We start from the raw sequence: 21,551 nt of genomic DNA, 5'->3' as shown, positions 1-21,551 counted from the left end.
TGTGGTAGGCAGTCATTGTCAATAAGAATTTGTTCTTAACTAGAGCACTCTCTCTGAGGTGAATTACCTCAGACCGCTGAAGTGGTCAGGTAATAAACGTACATAGACATTTCATCTGTGAAGGCACAGCAAGTATGGGTGCTGCAGCCCAATATGGCGAATGTAGTATGGGTAAGTGGGTGTTTCGAAAGGAGTGGGTGTATGGAAAGCGAATCAGCTAATTGGACAGATTTTATTAAACTTAAGACCATTCTGCGTGGCTGATTAGACTGCACGATGAGTCGATAAACCAGTGAGCAGTGCACCAGTGTTGTATCAACGTGCCTGTCGACCTGAGGTGCTTTCTATTGGTCAGCTGTTTCACGGTCGTGAAGCCGGCAGTAGTTAACGTGACCATTGTTTTACCCTCCCACAATTTTATTTCAAGTAGGATAGCAGCCTATACAATAAATAAGTCATATAAATTATTTTTTTATATTTATTTTGTATTTTTTATTGAACCTTTATTTAACTAGGCAAATGACGGCATACCCCGGCCAAACTCTAACCCGGACGACGCTGGGTCAATTGTGCGCCGCCCTATGGAACTCCCAATCACGTCCGGTTGTGATAAAGCACTACTGTCCGGCAATGGCGTGGGAAGTAGCTACCTTAGTAGCCATTATCAGGGAGACAGTCACAGTAAGCACACACATACAACGCATGAAGCAACAGTACACCCATCATCAATACTTATATAAAAAATAAACAATAGTCAGTTTTATAACTGCACATCTACAATTATTCGAGAAAAACTAAGTGAAATACGATTTACCCATGATACATTGCGGTTTTGATGCTCTTGAACATGGCCACGGCCTACTGTTAATTTTCGACAGAGAGGAAGAACCGAAGTGAGACGTTTTAATGTGACAAAATCTGTCCATGAAAATAAACCCAGGAAGTGAGATTTTTGTTGTTGTCGTCGGTCAATGAGATACAAAAAAATGGTATTGCTAACTTGCTATGTGAGGTTTATTTGATCTAATATAATTTTTGTAATGATTAGGTTGTTATGAATGCACTGACATAAGTGGACGCACGTGGTATTTCGGCAAATTACCCCACACAAACAACGTTGTATCGGAGTGACTGTTGTCATAGAGATAGATGCAGGACTAGATAGAGGATCATGGACTCGTTTTAGCATGGATATTGCCATTGAGGGCTTCCACTATTATAAAGTAATCAACTCGGTGGGGATTCCTATGAGCTTAGCGCAATCAGCCAATTAAGAAAATGTACTACTTTAAAATCGAGATAGCCTTAATGGCACTGTCACAGACGCTTTAATGACACAGATACAAAGATGAGTCCTCTATCTCTAGATGGATTCCAGCTTTTGTGAAATTTACATCAAAAGTAGATTTTTTTTGTTGTTGTTGCTTTTTAGCTAACCATTTTCCTAACCTTAACCTATTTCTCAGAACCTGCCACATTAATTATCATAAACCTGCTATGAAAAGTCAATTCTGACAAAAGCTGGAACCCTTCTAGCCATGCTACTGCCCCTGGTTATGACTAGAAGCTATCCAGCTTTTGTCAAATTAATGTCAAAAGTTGATTCTTTTGCATTTAAGCTAACCCTAACTGTTTTCCTAACCTTAAACTAATTGTTCTAACCTGCTACATTAATTACCCTAACCAGCTTCGAAAATTCTCACCTTCTACAAAAAGTAAAATCTGGAACACTTGTCACTTTAATAATGTTTACATATTTTGCATTACTCATCTCATATGTATATACTGTATTATATTCTACTGTATTTTAGTCTATGACGCTCCAACATTGCTCATCCAAATATTTATATATTTTCTTAATTCCATTCCTTTAGAATTGTGTGTATAGTTTTGAAATGGTTAGATATTACTTGCTAGATATTACTGCACTGTTGGAGCTAGAAAGACCAGCATTTCGATACACCTGAAATAACATCTGCTAAACACGTATGTGTCCAATAAAATTAGATTTGATTGAATAGAGCCTCACAGTAGTACCACAGATAGAACGATGAGACATATATTTCACATATTGTATAAATGTGAAGCACATAATTGGCGTTTCCACTTACTACCAAATATTGTGGTGAGAGGAAGCCCAGCGTTTTCTGCCCGCTATGATTAATTTGCTCTCTATTTTACTGGTTCCCTTTTAGCAATGACCCCCCTACTCCCGCCCCCTTTGACTGTCACTGGATAATGACGTACATTTTACTCGCCTTTTACAATGGTGGCTACTTGCTAAATGAAGCAATTATATATTTACAGTAACAAACACCCAGCGAACCGTATAAAAAAAGATGTCCAACAGAACAGCATATTTTTATGATCCGGACGTGGGGAACTTTCATTATGGTAAGATTTTGGCGACACAAAGCTGGACTCAAGCATAGCATATTAGCCAGCCTGCTAACTTTTTTTTTAGACGAATAAGGTTAGGGTAATACAGTTATTTCCTTTTAAATTTGTGATTTGATTTTAACGTTATTCTTATTTATTCTAGCAATCAGGTCAATAGGTCTCGCCGCAAACTCGAAACGTGTTCGCTAACTAAGGTTACTCGCTAATAGTCGTGTGTTTGCAAGAGTAGAGATGTTTTATGCTATATTTTTCCTAGCTAGGTAGATTATGAATGATAGCTAGCACCATGCAGAACCACAGAGAAATTAAGAAATTGATAACTGCATAGGAGAGAATAACATTAACTGAAACATGATTTTTGCTTTTTCTTTCTTTATCAAGGTGCTGGTCACCCTATGAAACCCCATCGTCTCTCTCTGACGCACAGCCTTGTTTTGCACTATGGCCTATACAAAAAGATGCAGGTAAGTCCTGCTGATGTTAAACATGCTGAAAAGTACCAGATGAAACGAGACTCTTTCATGTCCTTCTTGACACCATGTTCATGTATTGACTGGTCCTTGTTTTATAGGTTTTCAAACCATACAAAGCCTCCCAACATGACATGTGCCGATTTCACTCAGAAGATTACATTGACTTTCTTCAGAAGGTCAGCCCCAACAATATGCAGGGCTTCACAAAGAGTCTCAACACCTTCAATGTGGGGGATGACTGGTGAGAATGTCTTATCTATATTCTATAACAGGGGTATTCAACTCTTCCCCGACGAGGTCTGGAGCCTAGGAGTTTTCAGTTCTACATGATAATTAATTGCACCCACCTGGTGTCCCAGGTCTAAATCAGTCCCCAATTAGAGGGGAAGAATAAATAAAAAAAACAGTGGAACTGGCTTCGAGGTCTAGAGTTGAGTTTGAGGGTTCTATAATGTATTAGCCTACATTGCTAACCTGGTGTAAATTTGGATTCATGTGTGACTTGAGGACAATATAACACTGTGTGAAATACATAATGTGTCATAATACAGACTGTTGTTGATGTAATATTATGCTCACTGTAATGTGCAACTTGTTATCAATATCTGTTTGACGTACACATATACCTGTGTGATAATGCATGTGTCCCCTGTCAGCCCTGTATTCCCGGGCCTGTTTGAGTTCTGCTCCAGGTATACCGGAGCTTCACTACAGGGAGCAACACAGCTAAACCACAAGGTATGCGCACGCGCGCACACACACACCATGTTGTACCACTGTGAAGGTCAGTTTGTTTTAGGGAAAACGGAAAGCTCACCTTTTTTTGTCAGGTCAGGACTATGTTATAAATGTATTCTATCTACTGGTAGGCTAGATTTATTTAGGCCAAGCAAGCAATTCAGCAATTTACAGAGCCAGGTAAATAGTCAACCAGACTTTGTGATTTGAGTATTGATCGGGGCCATTGTTTTGCAGATATGTGACATTGCCATCAACTGGGCTGGGGGTCTTCATCATGCTAAGAAATTTGAGGTAAGAATTATGCGACATTCATTTGTTTCTTTGTCAAGACAATTTACAATTTATTATGGCCTCTGGTCATATTTATATATGCCTATTTACAGCTCTTTATGATGTCATGATTTCACTCGTTTTTTGTTTTTAGGCCTCTGGATTTTGCTATGTGAATGACATTGTCATCAGTATACTGGAGCTTTTGAAGTAAGAGTAAAGTATTTGACTATTTCCTAAATATAGTTTTTTCCCCCTCTGTTTCTGGGTTCACATCCCTCTAAGGATCACTGACAACTAATAATGTAAATCTATCTTTAGATACCACCCACGTGTGCTCTACATAGACATTGACATTCACCATGGCGATGGGGTGCAGGAAGCCTTTTACCTGACTGATCGGGTCATGACTGTATCCTTCCACAAGTATGGGAACTACTTTTTCCCAGGCACAGGTAAGACAAGCCATATGAGAGTCTGTTATAATCAGTGAGAATACTCATTGATAAATAGACAGTTTGTCTTAATGACTAAATGATTGAATATCTCTATGGGGCTATAGAGGTGTCTTAGGGCAAACACAGTTCTGAGCTATAGTTCGAATCAGCTTGTTTTGTATTTTGTGTATGTATTTTGGTATTTTTTTTTTTTGTTTGGTCCGGTTAGTTTCACATTGTCAAATGTCAAACGAACTGAAATGCCTAAACAAAATCACATGTTCATGCAAGTCATTTGTTTTGTTGGTGAAAATGCTCACGTTAAATCCATTTATGATTATCCAGAAGCATAGCTTGTGTGTCCCAAACGTCATATTACTTTCACTTTGGTCTTCCAATGACATGTGGAAACTGTGCAATAACTGCTCAAAGTGCAAAGTGAATAAGCTATTCAATAGCCTATATCCCCGGTATATCTCCCCTAATCTGCATCAGATGCGATCATAAATGCACCGCTACTCACAACTTGATATCTCTGAAACATTATATCGTGCTGTGTGCATTTTATCAAATGCTCGCAGTCAAACAACCAGTAATAATGCATGCCTCTGGTTCATACCTCTGGTTCTTTTCCTGTGTTTGGTCCAGACTGTGATCTCACCTGCAGCGAACCGCACCACTATACATATAGATATGGACTGAGACCACCATTTTTGAGTGAACCATAGTGCATTGTTTAGTGTGGATACTGTTCACACCAGTCCAAATAAGGGGGAAAACGCGGCAATGTTCGGGAAAACTGCTCCAAACCAATATGGTGTGAAAGCCCCCTTAATGAGCCTATTCTTTGATGAACAAATTGTGTTTCTATGTTTTGTCCCATAGGTGACATGTATGAGGTGGGGGCTGAGAGCGGCCGTTACTACTGCCTGAACGTGCCTCTCCGTGATGGGATCGATGACCAGAGTGAGTAGTGTCCTTTCTGGATCCCCTACTCAGGGTGGTTCTCTGGCGATCCAGTCTGATAATGCTATTAGACTCAGGCCAGTGAGATGTCTCTGGGGAGTGCTTTCATCAGATATGTGTTATTCTGCCTGACTTATAAACTATTAACATCTCTCTGATGAGTGTTATAAAGGGTCTGATGGTATACTGGATAATAACCAACAACAGATGTTTCCTGATTTTTGATAGGGGATCAATTGAGCAAAACCTTGCATAATTGGCAAGAATGCTTGAAAGGATTAATTCTCTTAATTTTGTCCAATACCTTATCATTATCACACTTTGTTTCTTAGGCTACAGGCAACTCTTTCAGCCAGTCATTAAGCAAGTGGTGGACTTCTACCAGCCAACCTGTATCGTTCTTCAGGTGAGCATTTGGCAGCCAGAGATCATCATTAGCGTTTTCGCATGAGTGGCATGGATTGTGGTATTGAATATGGTACTCATACATGCACCTCTTGTCATTGATAGTGTGGGGCTGACTCTCTGGGCTGTGACCGACTAGGATGCTTCAACCTCAGTATACGAGGCCATGGGTAAGTGTCTTTGTAGTGATAAGGATTCAGGTTCGGTGGATGGAAGTCAATGTACTCTATAATATGAGGATATCCTGCAACCTACTGGTAGGAGGGCACAAGTGATTACAGAAAATCCCTTACCAATTTACACAGGAGCCAGGATATGGTAAACTCTCTTACCCAGGGTACTTATTTTTCCTATAGGGAATGTGTGGAGTTTGTAAAAAGCTTCAGGATTCCCCTGCTGGTGCTGGGAGGAGGGGGGTACACAGTACGCAATGTGGCCAGATGCTGGTGAGTACTCATTTATTTCATTGCTGTAACTGAACTATAGTGTGGAACTCGAAGCCTGTTTCACTGCCTTTTTTTCTTCCATTGTTCCCCTCTAATCAGGGACTGATTTAAACCTGGGACACCAGGTGTGTGTAATTAATTATCAGGTAGAACCAAACCAGCAAGCTCTGGACCTTGAATCCACCTGGTGTAGAGGTTAGGTGACAGTTGTTTTTAATGGAGACCGAGAGATAATGTTCTCACAGTGTATATGGAACCACTTAAGACTGTTGCTCTTCCGCCATTCTAGGACCTATGAGACCTCCCTCCTAGTCGATGAGCCAATTAGTGATGAGCTGCCCTATAGTGGTAAGTGAGCAAGCTTTTTGTACATTGGTTTGATATTATATTGGCATAATATGATGTACAATGAACAAAAATAAATGCAAAATGTAAAGTGTTGATCCCATGCTTCATGAGCTGAAATAAAAAGATCCCAGAAAATGTCCATATGCACAAAAAGCTTATTTCTCAAATGTTGTGCACAAATCTGTTTACATCCCAAAGCATTTCTCCTTTGCCAAGATAATCCATCCACCTGGAAGGTGTGGCATATCAAGAAGCTGATTAAATAGCATTATCATTACACAGGTGAACCCTGTGTTGGGGGACAATAATAATAATAATAATAGCGCCAAAAGAGATGGCTGCCGTTTTACGATCCCGCAACCAATCGTGCTATTATGTATGTTTTTTTGCGTTATTTGTAACTTGTACATAATGTTTCTGCCACTGTGTCTTATGACCAAAAAGAGCTTCTTGATATCAGGGCAGCAATTACTCACCCCGTACTGGAGGAATTCTTCTTCTTCAGCGTGTTGGATGGGAAGGATTTACTCCAGACACCTGACAAGGCCCTCATCCCCGTCATTCGCAGGAGGAAAATACATAGATATCGTGAACGGCGGTCCATGTGTCTTGTAAGGATCTGTCATCGAGAGGGTAATCAACCTTTACCATCGGTCCTATTAGCCAATGCACAATCAATCGATAATAAAATAGACAAACTACGGGCACTTATATCCTACCAACGGGACATTAAAAACGGTAATATCTTATGTTTCACCGAGTCGTGGCTGAAGGACAACATGATTAACATAAAGCTGGCGTGTTTTAAGCTTTTCAGGAGGATAGAACAGTGGCCTCTGGTAAGACAAGGGGCGGCGGCCTATGCCTATTTGAAGACAACAGCTGGTGCATGAAATCTAAAGAAGCCTCAAGGTTTTGCTCGCCTGAGGTAGAGTATCTCATGATAAGCTGTAGACCACACTACTTACCAAGACCGTTTACACCTATATTTTTCATAGCTGTCTATATACCACCGCAGACCGATGCTGGCACTTAGACCGCACTCAATGAGCTGTATACGGCCATAAGCAAACAGGAAAACGCTCATCCAGAGGCGGCGCTCCTAGTGGCTGGGGACTTTAATGCAGGGAAACTCAAATCACTTTTACCTAATTAATATCAGCATATTACGTGTGCAACCAGAAGGAAAAAAACTCTAGACCACCTTTACGACACACACAGAGACGCGTACAAAGCTCTCCCTCGCCCTCCATTTGGCAAATCTGACCATAATTCTATCCTCCTGATTCCTTCTGACAAGCTTAAACCAAAGCAGGAAGCACCAGTGACTCGGTCAATAAGGAAGTGGTCAGATGAGGCAGATGCTAAGCCACAGGACTGTTTTGCTAGCACAGACTGGAATATGTTCTGGGATTCTTCCGCTGGCATTGAGGCGTACACCACATCAGTCACTGTGTGGTGTACATCAGTCGCTTCATCAATGACATCGTCCCCACAGTGACTGTACGCACATACACCAACCAGAAGCCATGGATTTACATGCAACATCCGGAATGAGCTAAAGGCTAGAGCTGCCGCTTTCAAGGAGTGGGACTCTAACCCGGAAGCTTATAAGAAATCCCGCTATGCCCCCGACGAACCATCAAACAGGCAAAGTGTCAATAGAGGACTAAGATTGAATAGTACTCCACCGGCTCCGACGCTCGTCGGATGTGGCAGGGCTTGCAAACTATTACAGACCACAAAGGGAAGCACAGCCACGAGCTGCCCAGTGACAAACCTACCAGATGGGCTAAATTACTTATATGCTCGCTTCAAGGCAAGTAACACTGAAACAATCATGAGCACAGGCTGTTCCGGACGACTGTGTGATCACGCTCTCCATAGCCGATGTCCTTTAAACAGGTCAACATTTACACGGCCAGATGGATTACCAGAACATGTACTCCTAGCATGCTCTGACCAACTGACAAGTGTGTTCACTGACATTTTCCACCTGTCCCTGACAGTTTGTAATACCAACATGTTTCAAGCCAACCACCATAGTCCCTGTGCCAAATAACACTAAGGTAACCTGCCTAAATGACTACCGACCCATAGCACTCATGTCTGTAGCCATGAAGTGCTTTGAAAGAATGGTCAACACCAACACATCAACACCATTATCCCAGAAACCGTAGACCCACTCCAATTTGCATACTGCCCCAACAGATCCACAGAGGATGCAATCTCTGCACTCAACAATGCCCTTTCCCACCTGGACAAAAGGAACACCTATGTGAGAATGCTATTAATTGACTACAACTCAGCGTACAACACCATAGCGCTCATCACTATTATTTACCTTTATTTAACTAGGCAAGTCAGTTAAGAACAAATTCTTATTTTCAATGACGGCCTAGGAACAGTGGGTTAACTGCCTGTTCAGGGGCAGAACGACAGATTTTTACCTTTGTCAGCTCGGGGGTCTGAACTTGCAACCTTCCGGTTACTAGTCCAACGCTCTAACCACTAGGCTACTCTGCCGCACTAAGCTAAGGACCCTGGGACTAAACACCTCACTCTGCAACTGGAGCTTGGACTTCCTGACGGGCCACCCCCAGGTGGTGAGGGTAGGTAAACACACCCGCCACGCTGATGCTCAACATGGGGGCCCCTCAGGGCTGCGTGCTCAGTCCCCTCCTGTACTCCATGTTCACTCATGTTCACTGACTGCATCCAGGCTGCATCACATCCTTCCGTGATTGGGAGTCCCATAGGGCGGCGCACAATTTGCCCTGCGACATCCGGGTGTGGGGTAGGCAGGCCATCATTGTAAATAATAATTTCTTATCTGACTTTCCTAGTTAAATAAAAACAGTTGCCAGGCACGACACCAACACCATTAGCACGTTTGCTGGTGTCACAACAGTGGTAGTCCTGATCACCGACAACGATGAGACAGCCTATAGGAAGGTCAGAGAGCTGGTCGTGTGGAGCCAGGACAACAACAAAGGAGGACAGAGCATGCCCCAATTCTCATCGACAAAGCGTATTCCCCCTCAGGAGACTGAAAAGATTTGGCATAGGTCCTCAGATCCTCAAAAGGTTCTACAGCTGCACCAGCCACCCTAGTCGTAGAATGTTCTCTCTGACTGGTTGCATCACTGCCTGCTATGGTAACTGCTCGGCCTCCAACCAAGGCACTACAGAGGCTAGTGCGTACGGCCCAGTACATCACTCGGGCCAAGCTTCCTGCCATCCAGGACCTCTATACCAGGTGATGTCAGAGGAAGGTCCTAAAAATTGTCAACGACTCCAGCCACCCTAGTCGTAGAATGTTCTCTCTGCTACCGCAAGGCAAGCGGTACCGGAGCACCAAGTCGAGGTCCAAAAGGCTTCTTAACAGCTTCTACCCCCAAGCCATAAGACTCCTGAACAGCTAATCAAAGGGCTACCCAGAACCCTCTTTTACGCTGCTGCTACTCTGTTTTTAATCCATGCATAGTCACTTTAACTCTACCTACTTGTACATATTACCTCAACTAACTGGTGCCCCCGCACATCGACTCTGTACCAGTACCCCCTGTATATTGCCTGGCTTGTTATTTTACTGCTGCTGTTTTAATTGTTTTATTTTCTATTTTTACTTAAGAAATAAAAAGTTAACTTAAAGCATTGTTGGTTAAGGGCTTGTAAGTAAGCATTTCACTGTAAGGGTTACTTACACCTGTTGTATTCGGCGCATGAGACAAATAACATTTGATTTGAAAGAAGGTTAATTTCTTTACCAAAAGCCACATCATCATTGTTTTAGAGAATTTGGCAGTACGGCCAACCGGCCTCACAACTGCAGACCACGTGTAATCACGTCGGCACAGGAGCGTCACATCCGGCTTCTTCACCTGCGGGATTGTCTGAGACCAGCCACCCGGTCAGCTGATGAAACTGTAGGTATGCACAAACTGTCAAACAGTCTCAGGGAAGCTCATCTGCGTGGTCATCGTCCTCACCAGGATCTTGCCCTGACTGCAGTTCGATATTGTAACTGACTTCAGTGGGCAAATGTTCACATTCGATGGCCACTGGGACGCAGGAATCCCAGTTAACTGTACCGGGCAGATGGCAGAGTGTGTATGGCGTCGTGTGGGCGAGCGGTTTACTGATGTCAACATTGTGAACAGAGTGCCCCATGGTGGAGTTATGGTTTGGCTACGGACAACAAACACTTTCATTTTATTGATGGCAATTTGAACGCACAGAGATACCGTGGCGAGATCCTGAGGCCCGTTGTCGTGCCATTCATCTGCTGCCATCACCTCATGTTTCAGCATGATAATGCACAGCCCCATGTCGCAAAGATCTGCACACAATTCCTCAAAGCTGAAAACCTGCATGCTCACCAGATATGTCACACTTTGAGCACGTTTGGAATGTTCTGGATCGACGTGTAAGACAGCGTGTTCCAGTTCCCGCAACTTCGCACAGCCATTGAAGAGTGGGATAACATTCCACAGGCCACAATCAGCCTGATCAACTCTATGCGAAGGCGATGTCGCGCTGCATGAGGCAAATGGGGGGTCACACCAGATACTGACTGGTTCTGATCCACGCCTCTACTTTTATTTTTTTAAGGTGTCTGTGACCAACAGATTCATATCTGTATTCTCAGTGATGTGAAATCCTTAGATTAGGGCCAAATTCATTTTTCAATTGCCTGATTTCCATATGAGCTGTAACTCAGTAAAATCATAAATTGTTGCTTGTTGCGTTTATATATTTTTTCAGTATAAAAGCACTTTTTTTCTTTCTCATCTCTCCAGAGTACTTTGAGTATTTTGCTCCAGACTTCACACTCCACCCAGATGTGAGCACCAGGATAGAGAACCAGAATTCAAGACAGGTAAGTTTGAGAATGCACTGCATGCGCTCTCCCTCTTTCTTGTTTTTTTTTTTGTATTCCTGAACCACAGTCTACATAATGTTTTCAACAAGGATTCAAACTATTGAATATGTGTGACCATGAAACTTGTTCTCTCCAGTTTAAGTGATTTTTATCTTCCTCCTGTGTTTGTTTAGTACCTGGAGCAGATACGTTCGACGGTCTTTGAGAACTTGAAGATGTTGAACCACGCCCCCAGTGTCCAGATCCACGACGTGCCCTCCGACATCCTGAGCTACGAGCGTACTGACGAGGGAGACCCAGATGAGAGGGGCTCAGAGGACAACTATTCCAGGTGAATACACTCGTAGTCAGCTTTGTGACACACAGGAACATATTAGTAATGGAATCAATATGACCCGTTTTGGTCTAACTGCATGTAGTATCTGTGAACTAAATGGCTTATGTTCTCTTTACAGGCCGGAGGCAGCCAATGAGTTCTATGATGGTGACCATGACAACGACAAGGAGAGCGACGTGGAGATCTGAGCGCTCAGATGTCAGACTTTTCCTTCTGAAATGATTGGGAAACTGTAGTCTCAAGGCTGCAGTCTAAGGAAAGTGGACACCATGATTACTCCTCCCCAAGAAATGGGCGATTTAACCATAGCCATCTGATGGACTTGACCTTACTGTACTTAAAGCGAGAGACCACCACCATGAATTCCTTTTTATTTTTTTTACTATGTGTGAGTATGTAGCGTACATCATCCTGAGCAGTTCTATTGCCAAGCACTTCCTCAACAGTTACGGAGTCAGTCACCTTCTGACTCACCTGAAGACGGCCAAGAGGAGCCCAATACTCGTGTACTGAAACGTTATGTCGTCTCTTGTTTAAATGTCTGGGCTTTTTTCATCAGAACAGGATAGAAGAGAATTCGTCCTAAAAAGGTTGTCAGGTTAACTGTCCAGTGGGGGTTGATTTCCTGTATCGAGGGGACCTGTGTCAGTCTTTATATTACCAGTTTTTCACTTCACACATTGGGAGCCCAAAAGGTCCGTCCTTTGAATATCAAGTGTGTCAAAATGTTATGAAATTGTATTTTTTACATTTTATATATAAAATAAATTACAAAACTTAATGGCTTTAATTCTTCACTGGAAAATGTAGATGCAGTTTAAGATTTTACTGGAGTTCATAAGGAAACCAGTCAATTGAAAAAATGTCAAATGGCACTAGTCTATGGAGTTCACATGACAGAATACAGATATGCATCCGTTTGCCACATACCTTAAGGTAGGGGCATGGATCACAAAACCAGTCGGTAACTGGTGTGACTACCATTTGCCTCATGCACCCTGATCTTTGCATAGAGTTGATCAGGCTGATTAACCTGTGGAATGTTGTCCCGCTCTTCAATGGCTGTTCGAAGTTGCTGGATATTGGCGGTAATTGGAACACGTTGTCGTACCCCGATCCAGAGCATTCTCAATGGGCGACATGTTTGAATATGCAAGCCATGGAAGAACGGACATTTTCAGATCCTTGCGGTGGATTATGCTGAAACTAGGTGATGGCAGCGCATGAATGGCACGACAGTGGGCCGCAGGATCTCTGTGCAGTCAAATTGCCATGGTGTTCATTGTCTGTAGCTTATACCTGCCAACAACATTGACATCAGTCGCCCATGATGCCATATACACTGTCTGCCATTTATTTGGTAGAGTTGAAACTGATTCAGCTGTGAAGAGCAGACTTCTCCAGTGTGCCAGTGGTCAAAGATGGTGAGCATTTGCCACTGACTGACTGTTTACGTACCTGGTGAGGACAACGAGCATGCAGATAAGTGTCACTGAGACAGGTAACAGTTTGTGCCAAAATTCTTCAGTTGTGCAAACCCAGTTTCATCAGGTGGCTGGTGTCCGTTGATCCCGCAGGTGGAGGATGTGGATGACGTAGTTGTGAGGCCGGTTGGATGTACTGCAAAATTCTCTAAAACGGAGGCTTATGGTAGAGAAATTGACATTCAATTATTTGGCCACAGCTCTGGTGGACATTCATGTAGTCAGCATGGCAATTGCACACGCCCACAACTTGGCATTGTGTTGTGACAAAATTGCACATTTTAGAGTGGCCTTTTGTCCCCAGCACAAGGAGCACCTGTGTAATTGTCATGATTAATCAGCTTCTTGATATGCCACAACTGTCAGGTGGCTGGATTATCTAGGCAAAGGAGAAATGCTCACTAAACAGGGATGTGAGCAATAAGCTTTGTGTATAGGCAACATTTCTGGGCTGTTATTTCAGCTCATGAAACATGTCTTTACATAGTTTTTGTTCAGCATATATGAACTCAATTTTATATCTTATTTTCAAAGTGAAATAACCACCTATAATAAGGTCATGAAAACTTTATTACACATTCAATTTCACATCATACACAGTACATAACTTATTCAAAATGTTTTTCTATGGTCAGGATCAGACCTTGAGGTTGTGGTAAATTCGGGTGTTACGGCAACCATTTACATTTAGAAGCAATTGTCCAATAAATAGCTTATATAATAAAACCATTTGACCTTTAAAAAACAGAAATATCACCTACACACATTCTCACTTGAAGCAGCCGTCATAAAAACGATGCTTTGTGAAGGAACTTCGAAAGATAGCTACATGTCTGGAGACGATACATGATTAATACTCTATCCACTAGAACAGCAAACCACAGAACAGCATTTGACAAAGGTCTGTGCCAAGTCAAGTGCACCGGCCAGGAAGGCTACACCACACTAAGAGGATGTGCGGTTGGGAAACCCGCATCTGACCAGCATGCCCTTGACACAAAACCAGAAGGGCTCAAACTAAAGTGCATTTGACAAATGCGGGGTCTTTTGAGGTGTCCTGGAGGCAGTGTGGGCAAAATGTGAGTCCATCTACCCGCTTCCTCAAAACCTCAATTGGTTTCCTCCCAAAGACACAAACAACAAGACAGCCTCAGTGGTAGGACACAGGCAGGTATGATAAGGAGCACAACACACATCCACGATTATTACACTCCTGGTGTACTTTTGTCTAGAGCTCCTCGCTCTCGTACAGGGGGCCGTGTGCTGGGGGGTGGGGTCTGGAGTCAGGACAGGGAGACGGCTGAGGGGGATTTTAAAATGCTTGCCTGTAGGGGGGGCAGGCTTGTTGGTGCGAGCTGCAGAGACAAGAGTAAACAGAATGGAATACAAAGATCAAGATATATTCAGAACAGGCTCTTTGAACCTCTAATGCAATAATAATGGAACTGTTGCATTTGAGCCAGGTAATAAAACAAAATGAAAATAAAGCCGGTCAACGTCAAATATTACCAACCTATTATTTTAAAAACATGAAAATTGTACCGTCTGGTTTGCCTAACATAAGGAATTTGAAATCATGTTTGGACCTCTTCATACACAGGAGGAGGAATGTGCTGCTATCCTAAGAGATTTTCCTAAAAATAACTCCAAGGATAAACTGCTACGGTATTAAGGTTTGCACAAGTGCCATTGAGGCATGCCTGTGCTGTGAGACTGGCGTCGCAGCCCTCTCTGCCAAGCGTTGCTGTATTAAGCACCATCTCCAATTACAGGTTAACCTTGGGAGTCGAAAGACAAGCTTTTCTTGTGGCCAGCAGAGTGTCCGGCTAAATTCTGCTGCACAGTTGGGGCCTGACATCATCGTGATGAGACAATCATATGAGCGAAGAAGAGTCAGTATTTCCATTTAGTAACCCTGCGCTGAGAGGATAGAGCAAGTATATGCCCTCGCTCTGACCGACACATTTCAGACTACTTCTTCAGCTAGCTAGGCTGAATAGAGGTAAAAGTCAATATGGCCGCTCTCGGTCCGCGTACCAGATGGCATGTTATGTGATCGAGGAGGAATATAATACAGCAGCCCCTCATTTTCCTAGCCTTGTAATGATACATCTGTTATGGGTTTCTATCAGCCTTTACAACTTGCACCGCCATGGCAACTACTGTATTTGCAGGACGGCAGGAGAAATGACAGGAAATTTGCTCCTCTCCATCGTAACAGCAGAAAGTACTGCAAATATTGAGTAACAGACAATTTCCCCTTGCTGCTACAGTACATACGTTTTTGCATAACACTGGTAATTTGTAGTCAGTGGTATAAAGTACTTAAGTTGTACTTTAAAGTATTTTTACCTAAGTCGTTTTTTGGGGTATGTATACTTTACCATTTATGTTTGACAACTTTTACTTCGCTTACATTCCTAATGAAAATAATGTAATGTACTTTTTACTTCATACATTTTTCCTTGACACCCAAAAGTACTGGTTACATTTTGAATGCTTAGCAGGACAGGAAAATGGTAAAATTCACACATTTATCAAGAGTACATCTCTGGTCACCCCTACTGCCTCTGATCTGGTGGACTCACTAAACACAAATGCTTAATTTGTCAATTATATCTGAGTGTTGGAGTGTGCTCTTGCTATCTGTAAATGTAAAAATAAAAACAAAATTGAACCGTCTGGTTTGCTTAATATAAGGAATTTGAAATTATTTATACTGACTTTTGATACTTAATTATATTTTAGTGATTACATTTAATTTTGAAACTTATATTTAAAACGAAAATACTTTCTCTCAAGTAGTATTTTACTGGGTGACCCACTTTTCATTTTCTATTATCTTTACTCCAGTATGACAATTGGGTACTTTTCCCACCACTCTTTATAGTACAGTAATGTAGTATGCCATTTCAATGCCAGCGTTGTCTATCTCGGATGTAGACAGTGTGGTAATCCCTGCCTTTGTCCCACTAGTGCAGATGTCAGCACACTATTAGCTGTGAAGGGCCACAAGAGCTCGATTGGCACAGCAGTTATGTGGTGTTTATGAGTTTAAGTCTTGAAACATATACACACAGTAATAGGTAACGGACAGGGATGAGCCAATCGGATCTCTTAACTAAAGACTTGTGTGATAAGCACACACCCACACACGGTCCACTTACTTCCTACGTCCAGTCTGGCATTGCAGGTGGACATGCCGGCCTCGTTGATGGCAGACAGGGTGTACCAGCCTGCATCAGATTTGACCAGCCTCTCAATGAGCAGGCACTGACTTCCAGTGCCATCCTGGTACAGGCTGGAAGACACATCAGGCGTGGGTTACTCTCTCATGGAATCAACAGCACCTCTCACTTATAGCCAACAGAGGTTCACCTTAACTAGCCAAACTAAATCAGCTAATAAGCAAACACATTTCAGCTGGCTGCAAGTCAGCTAACTGTCAGAAATTACAATCTCTACTGTGAGCATTTCTCCTTCTGAGAGGATTCAAACTTGGAATTGAAGGTCCATCAACCTCATCCTGGTGGGGTCAATGCGCAGCATGTCTTTGTCCTTCTTCCAGAAGAGTTTTGGTGGAGGGGAGGCAGCCACCTTACACTCTAACCTCACCGTGTCCCCCTCCAGGGCACGAGAGTTCAGCATCTTCTGGACAAAGGTGGGCGGGCGAAGCATCTCCTGGGCTAAAGAGGAGAGGGGGTAAAGCAGTGTTCGAGCATCAATGCTAAGCTAAGAGATGGGACATGGGAGATTAGTTGACAGAATACAGTAATCAAAAACAGCCCTTACCGATAACCTCTAGTTTTATGTAGAAGCGGTTCTCCCCAGCGCGGTTTCTGGCAATACACTCGTAGACACCGGCATGATGCACAGTCACAATCTCAATGATGAAGGAGTGCATGCCCTTCTCACACACCAGCATCTTGTGGTAGTCGTCGGGGCGGATGGCCTTCCCGTCGAGATACCAGGCCACATCTGGGGTGGGCAGACCTCCCACCTGAGGACACAGCCAACATCAAACAGAAGAAAATAGAAACATTTTGTTGCAAAATGTTTTGCTACAGTGTGTACTAATAAATATGACTCTGGACACAACCTTGAGCAGCGAGTGACCCAGGGAGTGTGGGGACTGGAGTGTGGACGACTAGGGGGTCATGCGGGGCTAAGTGCAGGGACCCTGATAGCCCAGATGAGGAAGTGGATGAGGGGTGAGGAGAGTACAGGGTAGCTTTTTACAACCTGGTTATTCTGTCCAGATGTGATATTGAGTTTCATGTTTGGACTCCAGAGGCTTTAATTAAATGACTCTTAAATAAAATTGTTGCACGAGTCTGTGTCAAAGTTTAACGAGGTCTTTACAGAAGATACCTCAGCAATAAGTTCCTACCTAGGAAATAGATCCCAGCTATAATAATGTTGAATGCTAGCTACATATAATGCATTTGATCAACATTCACGACTAAAGTGATTACAGCGTGTCCAGTGCCGTACCTTGAAGTCGATCCTGCAGAACCTGCCCTCCTCCACTGTAAGGTCCTTGGGGACCTGGATGAAACGTGGAGCATAGCACTTCTCCTGGATGGCCGAGCCCTCGTTGCCATCAGTACCAGAATGGTGTTTTCCCCTAGAGGAAAGAAAGAGACAGAGTGAGGAGAAAGAAAGGAGTGAGGAGAAAGTGAAAGCAGAAGAGGGAGGGGGTAGGAACAGAGGAGCTTTCATAACTGCACCTTTGATGGCTGACTTTGAATGATTGAGTTTTCATGCAGTCAAGAGAGCCCACTCTTATCTTTTCAGGTTCAAAAAGCAATTTGAACTAATTCATAACAGCATCAAATGATGCATCTCCATTCATGCTGTTCAGAAAAACCCATTAACAAACAAAATGGACAAAAAGTCCACACATGGATCCTAAGCCATCTCACTTCAAGTAACACAGCATGTGCCCTTCACCTTCCAACTGTGCATCATAATGGGAAGACAAAGCAATCCCAGAAAACATCAGTAAGGAAGACATCATAGCTGTAGAGACTGGGAGACATGTCAGCTCACTCAGTTCATGGTCTATTATTGTTCCACTTACAGCATGGAACCGGAGCCCGTGGTAGGCATTGGAAACAGCACACAAACACACGGCTGCGCCAGGAAACTCAACCTGGAGCCGACAACCCGCTACCCAGCCCTAAGCCTCAGGTCTCAGGTCTCATTCGCACATGCCTTCACCCTCACGTGGAGCTCTCTTCTCTTTCTGGTCTCCTCATCTACTGATTTATTGTGTATATGGGGTATGAGCAAAACTCTTTTGGGGTTCAACCTTCTCAAGTTCTCCCAGGTCACCCCGCTCCTCCGCACACTCCACTGGCTTCCACTCGAAGCACACATCATCTTAAAGACCCTGGTGATTTCCTATGGAGCAGCTAGAGGGAACTCTCCCCTCCTTACATTCAGGCTATTTTCAAACCCAATACCCTAACCCAAGCACTCTTTTCTGCCACCTCTGGTCTCTTTGCCCTCCCACCCCTACCGGAGGGAAGCTACCGCTCAGCCCAGGCAAAGCGCTTCTGTCCTGGCACACCAATTGTGGAATAAGTGTCCTCCTAATGTCCATCTTCCGAAAAAGTCTGAAACCCTACCTCTTAAATAAGTATTTTAAATATAAATCACAACTATCTTAAAGGAGTAGTTCACCATTTTACAACTTGATGTTAGACAGTTCCTCACCCTGAATGTAGTCTATGGGCCAAGAGAAACTAATCATTGGTTCAGTTCTTTAAACATCCACTAAAAACTTCAGCTAACCTTAGATTGTTAGCTTGTGGGGGCTATCAAATCGATGGGGGCATGTTTAAAGAAAAGAAAACTGTCCAAATCACCTGAAATCAATTCAGATCAACTCCCTATTTGGTTTGATGTTACTTTAAAAAGGTGATAATTATATATATTTTTTAAACATGCCCACATGATTGTTAAGTTGCGGTGGCTAAGGTTAGCTTAAGTTTGTAGTGGCGGTTTAAAGAAAACCGAACCATCGATTAGTAGAGGAGAGGGGGTAGATAGTCGTCTATGAGCTGGGAGAAACTGTCAGTGTGAGGAACCGTCCTTTAAGACAAATGCACTATTGTAAGTCGCTCTGGGTAAGCGTGTCTGCCAAATTACTCAAATGTAAAGCATTAGAAATGTTATACACATGCTTGTGGGTGAAATGTACCATATTCCTCCAGTGTTACGTCCCTCTGGTGATTCTGGCTGCAAGAGAGGACAGAGAGATTTGGGAATAACATTTTTGCCATGGACCTGTGTAAAAACATTCACATATTGTATATAGAGAGTGATTCATCACTGCCTCTACACTATATGTAGTGCCAACACTCAAGTTCACCCATAAAGGTGGCCTATGTTCAAGACTACATCCTCTCCTGAAAAGGCATTACTTCAACACAACCTCTAATAACCAGACTTGCAAAACATTTCAAAGTACATGACACTATGCCTAAGGCAATAGGGGTGGCCAGACGGGGGATAGTGCTGTGGGCACACGTGTTGTACCGTTGTGTGGGCACACGTGTTGTACCGTTGTGTGGGCACACGTGTTGTACTGTTGTGTGGGCACACGTGTTGTACTGTTGTGTGGGCACACGTGTTGTACTGTTGTGTGGGCACACGTGTTGTACTGTTGTGTGGGCACACGTGTTGTACTGTTGTGTGGGCACACGTGTTGTACTGTTGTGTGTATGTGTGGTCTCTTTCTGGCATCCTACACTACATATCCTTGGGAGAATGCCGCTATGGCAGTCTTCACACCTGCTATTTCTAGCTGCATTCTTGGAAGAGGGCTGTGCAGTTCTCCTTTCACTGAAGAGGACAGAGCCGGAGCCCAGACCCATTGTGTGAGGAGAATTGAGGGCTGATCTTGATGTGACAGGGGACTAGTCACACATAGTGCAGGGAACATCCCATCTAAACCCCACATAGTATTAGTAACAATGTCTCCAAGCCTGAGAAGCTTGTGATCTGTATAAGTATATTAGTAGATCAAAGACATACAGTAGCGTGACAAAAGTATGGTTCCTTGAAAAAAATATATTTAAAAAATGAAAAAAGTGTATTGTACTTCCTAAAAGAACTTCCTGTAAATCAAATGGGTTGTAATGGATGATATAGAAGGGATATGAGTAAATTATACCTGGTCGAGTTGTGAGTCGGAGGAATTCTCAAAGTCAAAGACAGAGGCAGCGTTATCTGGACCCAGCAACCGTCGAGCCATGCGCTCCTCATAGGACAACTTCTGTCAGGGGACAAACAGGAAACCAGCCTATGGTCAATCAGTGTACTAGTACAATTAAACGAGCCGATATACTATATAGTACCAGTAAAACAGCCAATGGCCAGCGTAGCGGACATGAGTCGGTCATGGTTGCTAGTAGTCACGTAATGAGGTAGCCCCGCCTAAAACTTCAAAATCAGTAACGGCCCAAAAGGGAATTTCCTCTTGCTCTAAAAGGTCAAGACTTTGATTTCTCCCATGGGAGACCCAGGTTCAAATCCCACCGGTTACACCATATCCTGTATAGTACCCGTAAACCAGCCAATGCTGAGCCAGTATACTGCAGTCACATACAACTCTAGCACCCAAAAGCCTGTTTTAGCATGGGCAGCGCACTTGAGGACTTTCACCATTTTGAGGTACTCAACTTGGTGGGACTTCCTATGGGTTAAGGAAGGATCAAATAATTACATCCAGGTCATCAGGAGGGATCAGCCGATGAATTATACACGTGAGAAAACATTCCATAACTGCCGGTGGCAGTAACATTTCCAACCTGGGTTTTATACGTCTTCAAAACACACTCCAGGTGGCCATATGCACGCCAAGTTTTTTTTTTTACCAACTCAGAAGTAAATGTACTACTTCAAAATGTAGATGGCCTCTACGGCGCTGCCTGTGCTCTCACAGACGCCATAATGGGACAGATACACAGATGAGTTGTCCATCTAAGTCTATGGTCCCAACTTACTCATTGGAAGCAATATGGTGGATGCTCCACCACTGAACTGCTATACCTATTCAGACCTTTCAGATCTGCAAACGTCGAAGGGTTATGGATAAGGTAGAAAGTGAATTGGGACCGGCTGTGTAAGTAAGTCTGTCCATAGAGCAGCCTCCAATGTTATAGGGTCTACTTCAACACAACAGCTGCCTTGTGTTGATCATAATACACTGGTCCACTAAGTCCCAGTGATTCCACTGAAGCTTCTAGTAATTGGGTCCTATTGAAGTATCTATTCAAAGTTGAGAATCCCTCTTGATGCACGTGGCGTAAAGGATATTGCATGTCCTTGACTTTAATTAATACAGGAA

The 21,551-nt window shown here is 43.2% G+C and overlaps 2 protein-coding genes across 3 annotated transcripts in view; one reads left to right on the top strand and one right to left on the bottom strand.

Moving 5' to 3' along the window:
- Window positions 1–2,214: 2,214 nt before the first annotated feature.
- On the top strand, window positions 2,215–12,489 carry LOC118375247 (histone deacetylase 3). Its single transcript, XM_035761766.2, has 15 exons — window positions 2,215–2,394; window positions 2,782–2,864; window positions 2,972–3,114; window positions 3,530–3,611; window positions 3,849–3,905; window positions 4,039–4,094; window positions 4,206–4,339; window positions 5,207–5,287; window positions 5,620–5,693; window positions 5,798–5,862; window positions 6,049–6,138; window positions 6,428–6,486; window positions 11,289–11,368; window positions 11,545–11,702; window positions 11,827–12,489. Exons 1-15 carry the CDS (start codon window positions 2,340–2,342, stop codon window positions 11,894–11,896), a joined length of 1,287 nt encoding a protein of 428 aa, XP_035617659.1. The 5' UTR covers window positions 2,215–2,339; the 3' UTR covers window positions 11,897–12,489.
- Window positions 12,490–13,744: 1,255 nt separating this feature from the next.
- Window positions 13,745–21,551, bottom strand: part of LOC118375230 (palladin-like) — a 28,520-nt gene continuing 20,713 nt past the window's right edge. For both annotated transcript variants that reach the window (XM_052507127.1, XM_052507126.1), the window contains 7 exons: window positions 20,376–20,477; window positions 19,401–19,438; window positions 17,687–17,819; window positions 16,985–17,192; window positions 16,713–16,878; window positions 16,360–16,493; window positions 13,745–14,547 (listed from right to left, as the gene is read on the bottom strand). In XM_052507127.1, coding sequence (XP_052363087.1) covers window positions 14,294–14,547; window positions 16,360–16,493; window positions 16,713–16,878; window positions 16,985–17,192; window positions 17,687–17,819; window positions 19,401–19,438; window positions 20,376–20,477 — 1,035 coding nt within the window. In that variant the 3' untranslated portion in view covers window positions 13,745–14,293. The remainder of the gene's footprint in view (window positions 14,548–16,359; window positions 16,494–16,712; window positions 16,879–16,984; window positions 17,193–17,686; window positions 17,820–19,400; window positions 19,439–20,375; window positions 20,478–21,551) is intronic.

This window comes from Oncorhynchus keta, chromosome 4, assembly GCF_023373465.1.
Source record: "Oncorhynchus keta strain PuntledgeMale-10-30-2019 chromosome 4, Oket_V2, whole genome shotgun sequence".
Classification (NCBI taxonomy): Eukaryota; Metazoa; Chordata; class Actinopteri; order Salmoniformes; family Salmonidae; genus Oncorhynchus; species Oncorhynchus keta.
Note: the sequence above shows the minus strand (reverse complement) of the source record. Positions and strands in the feature narration are given on the sequence as shown.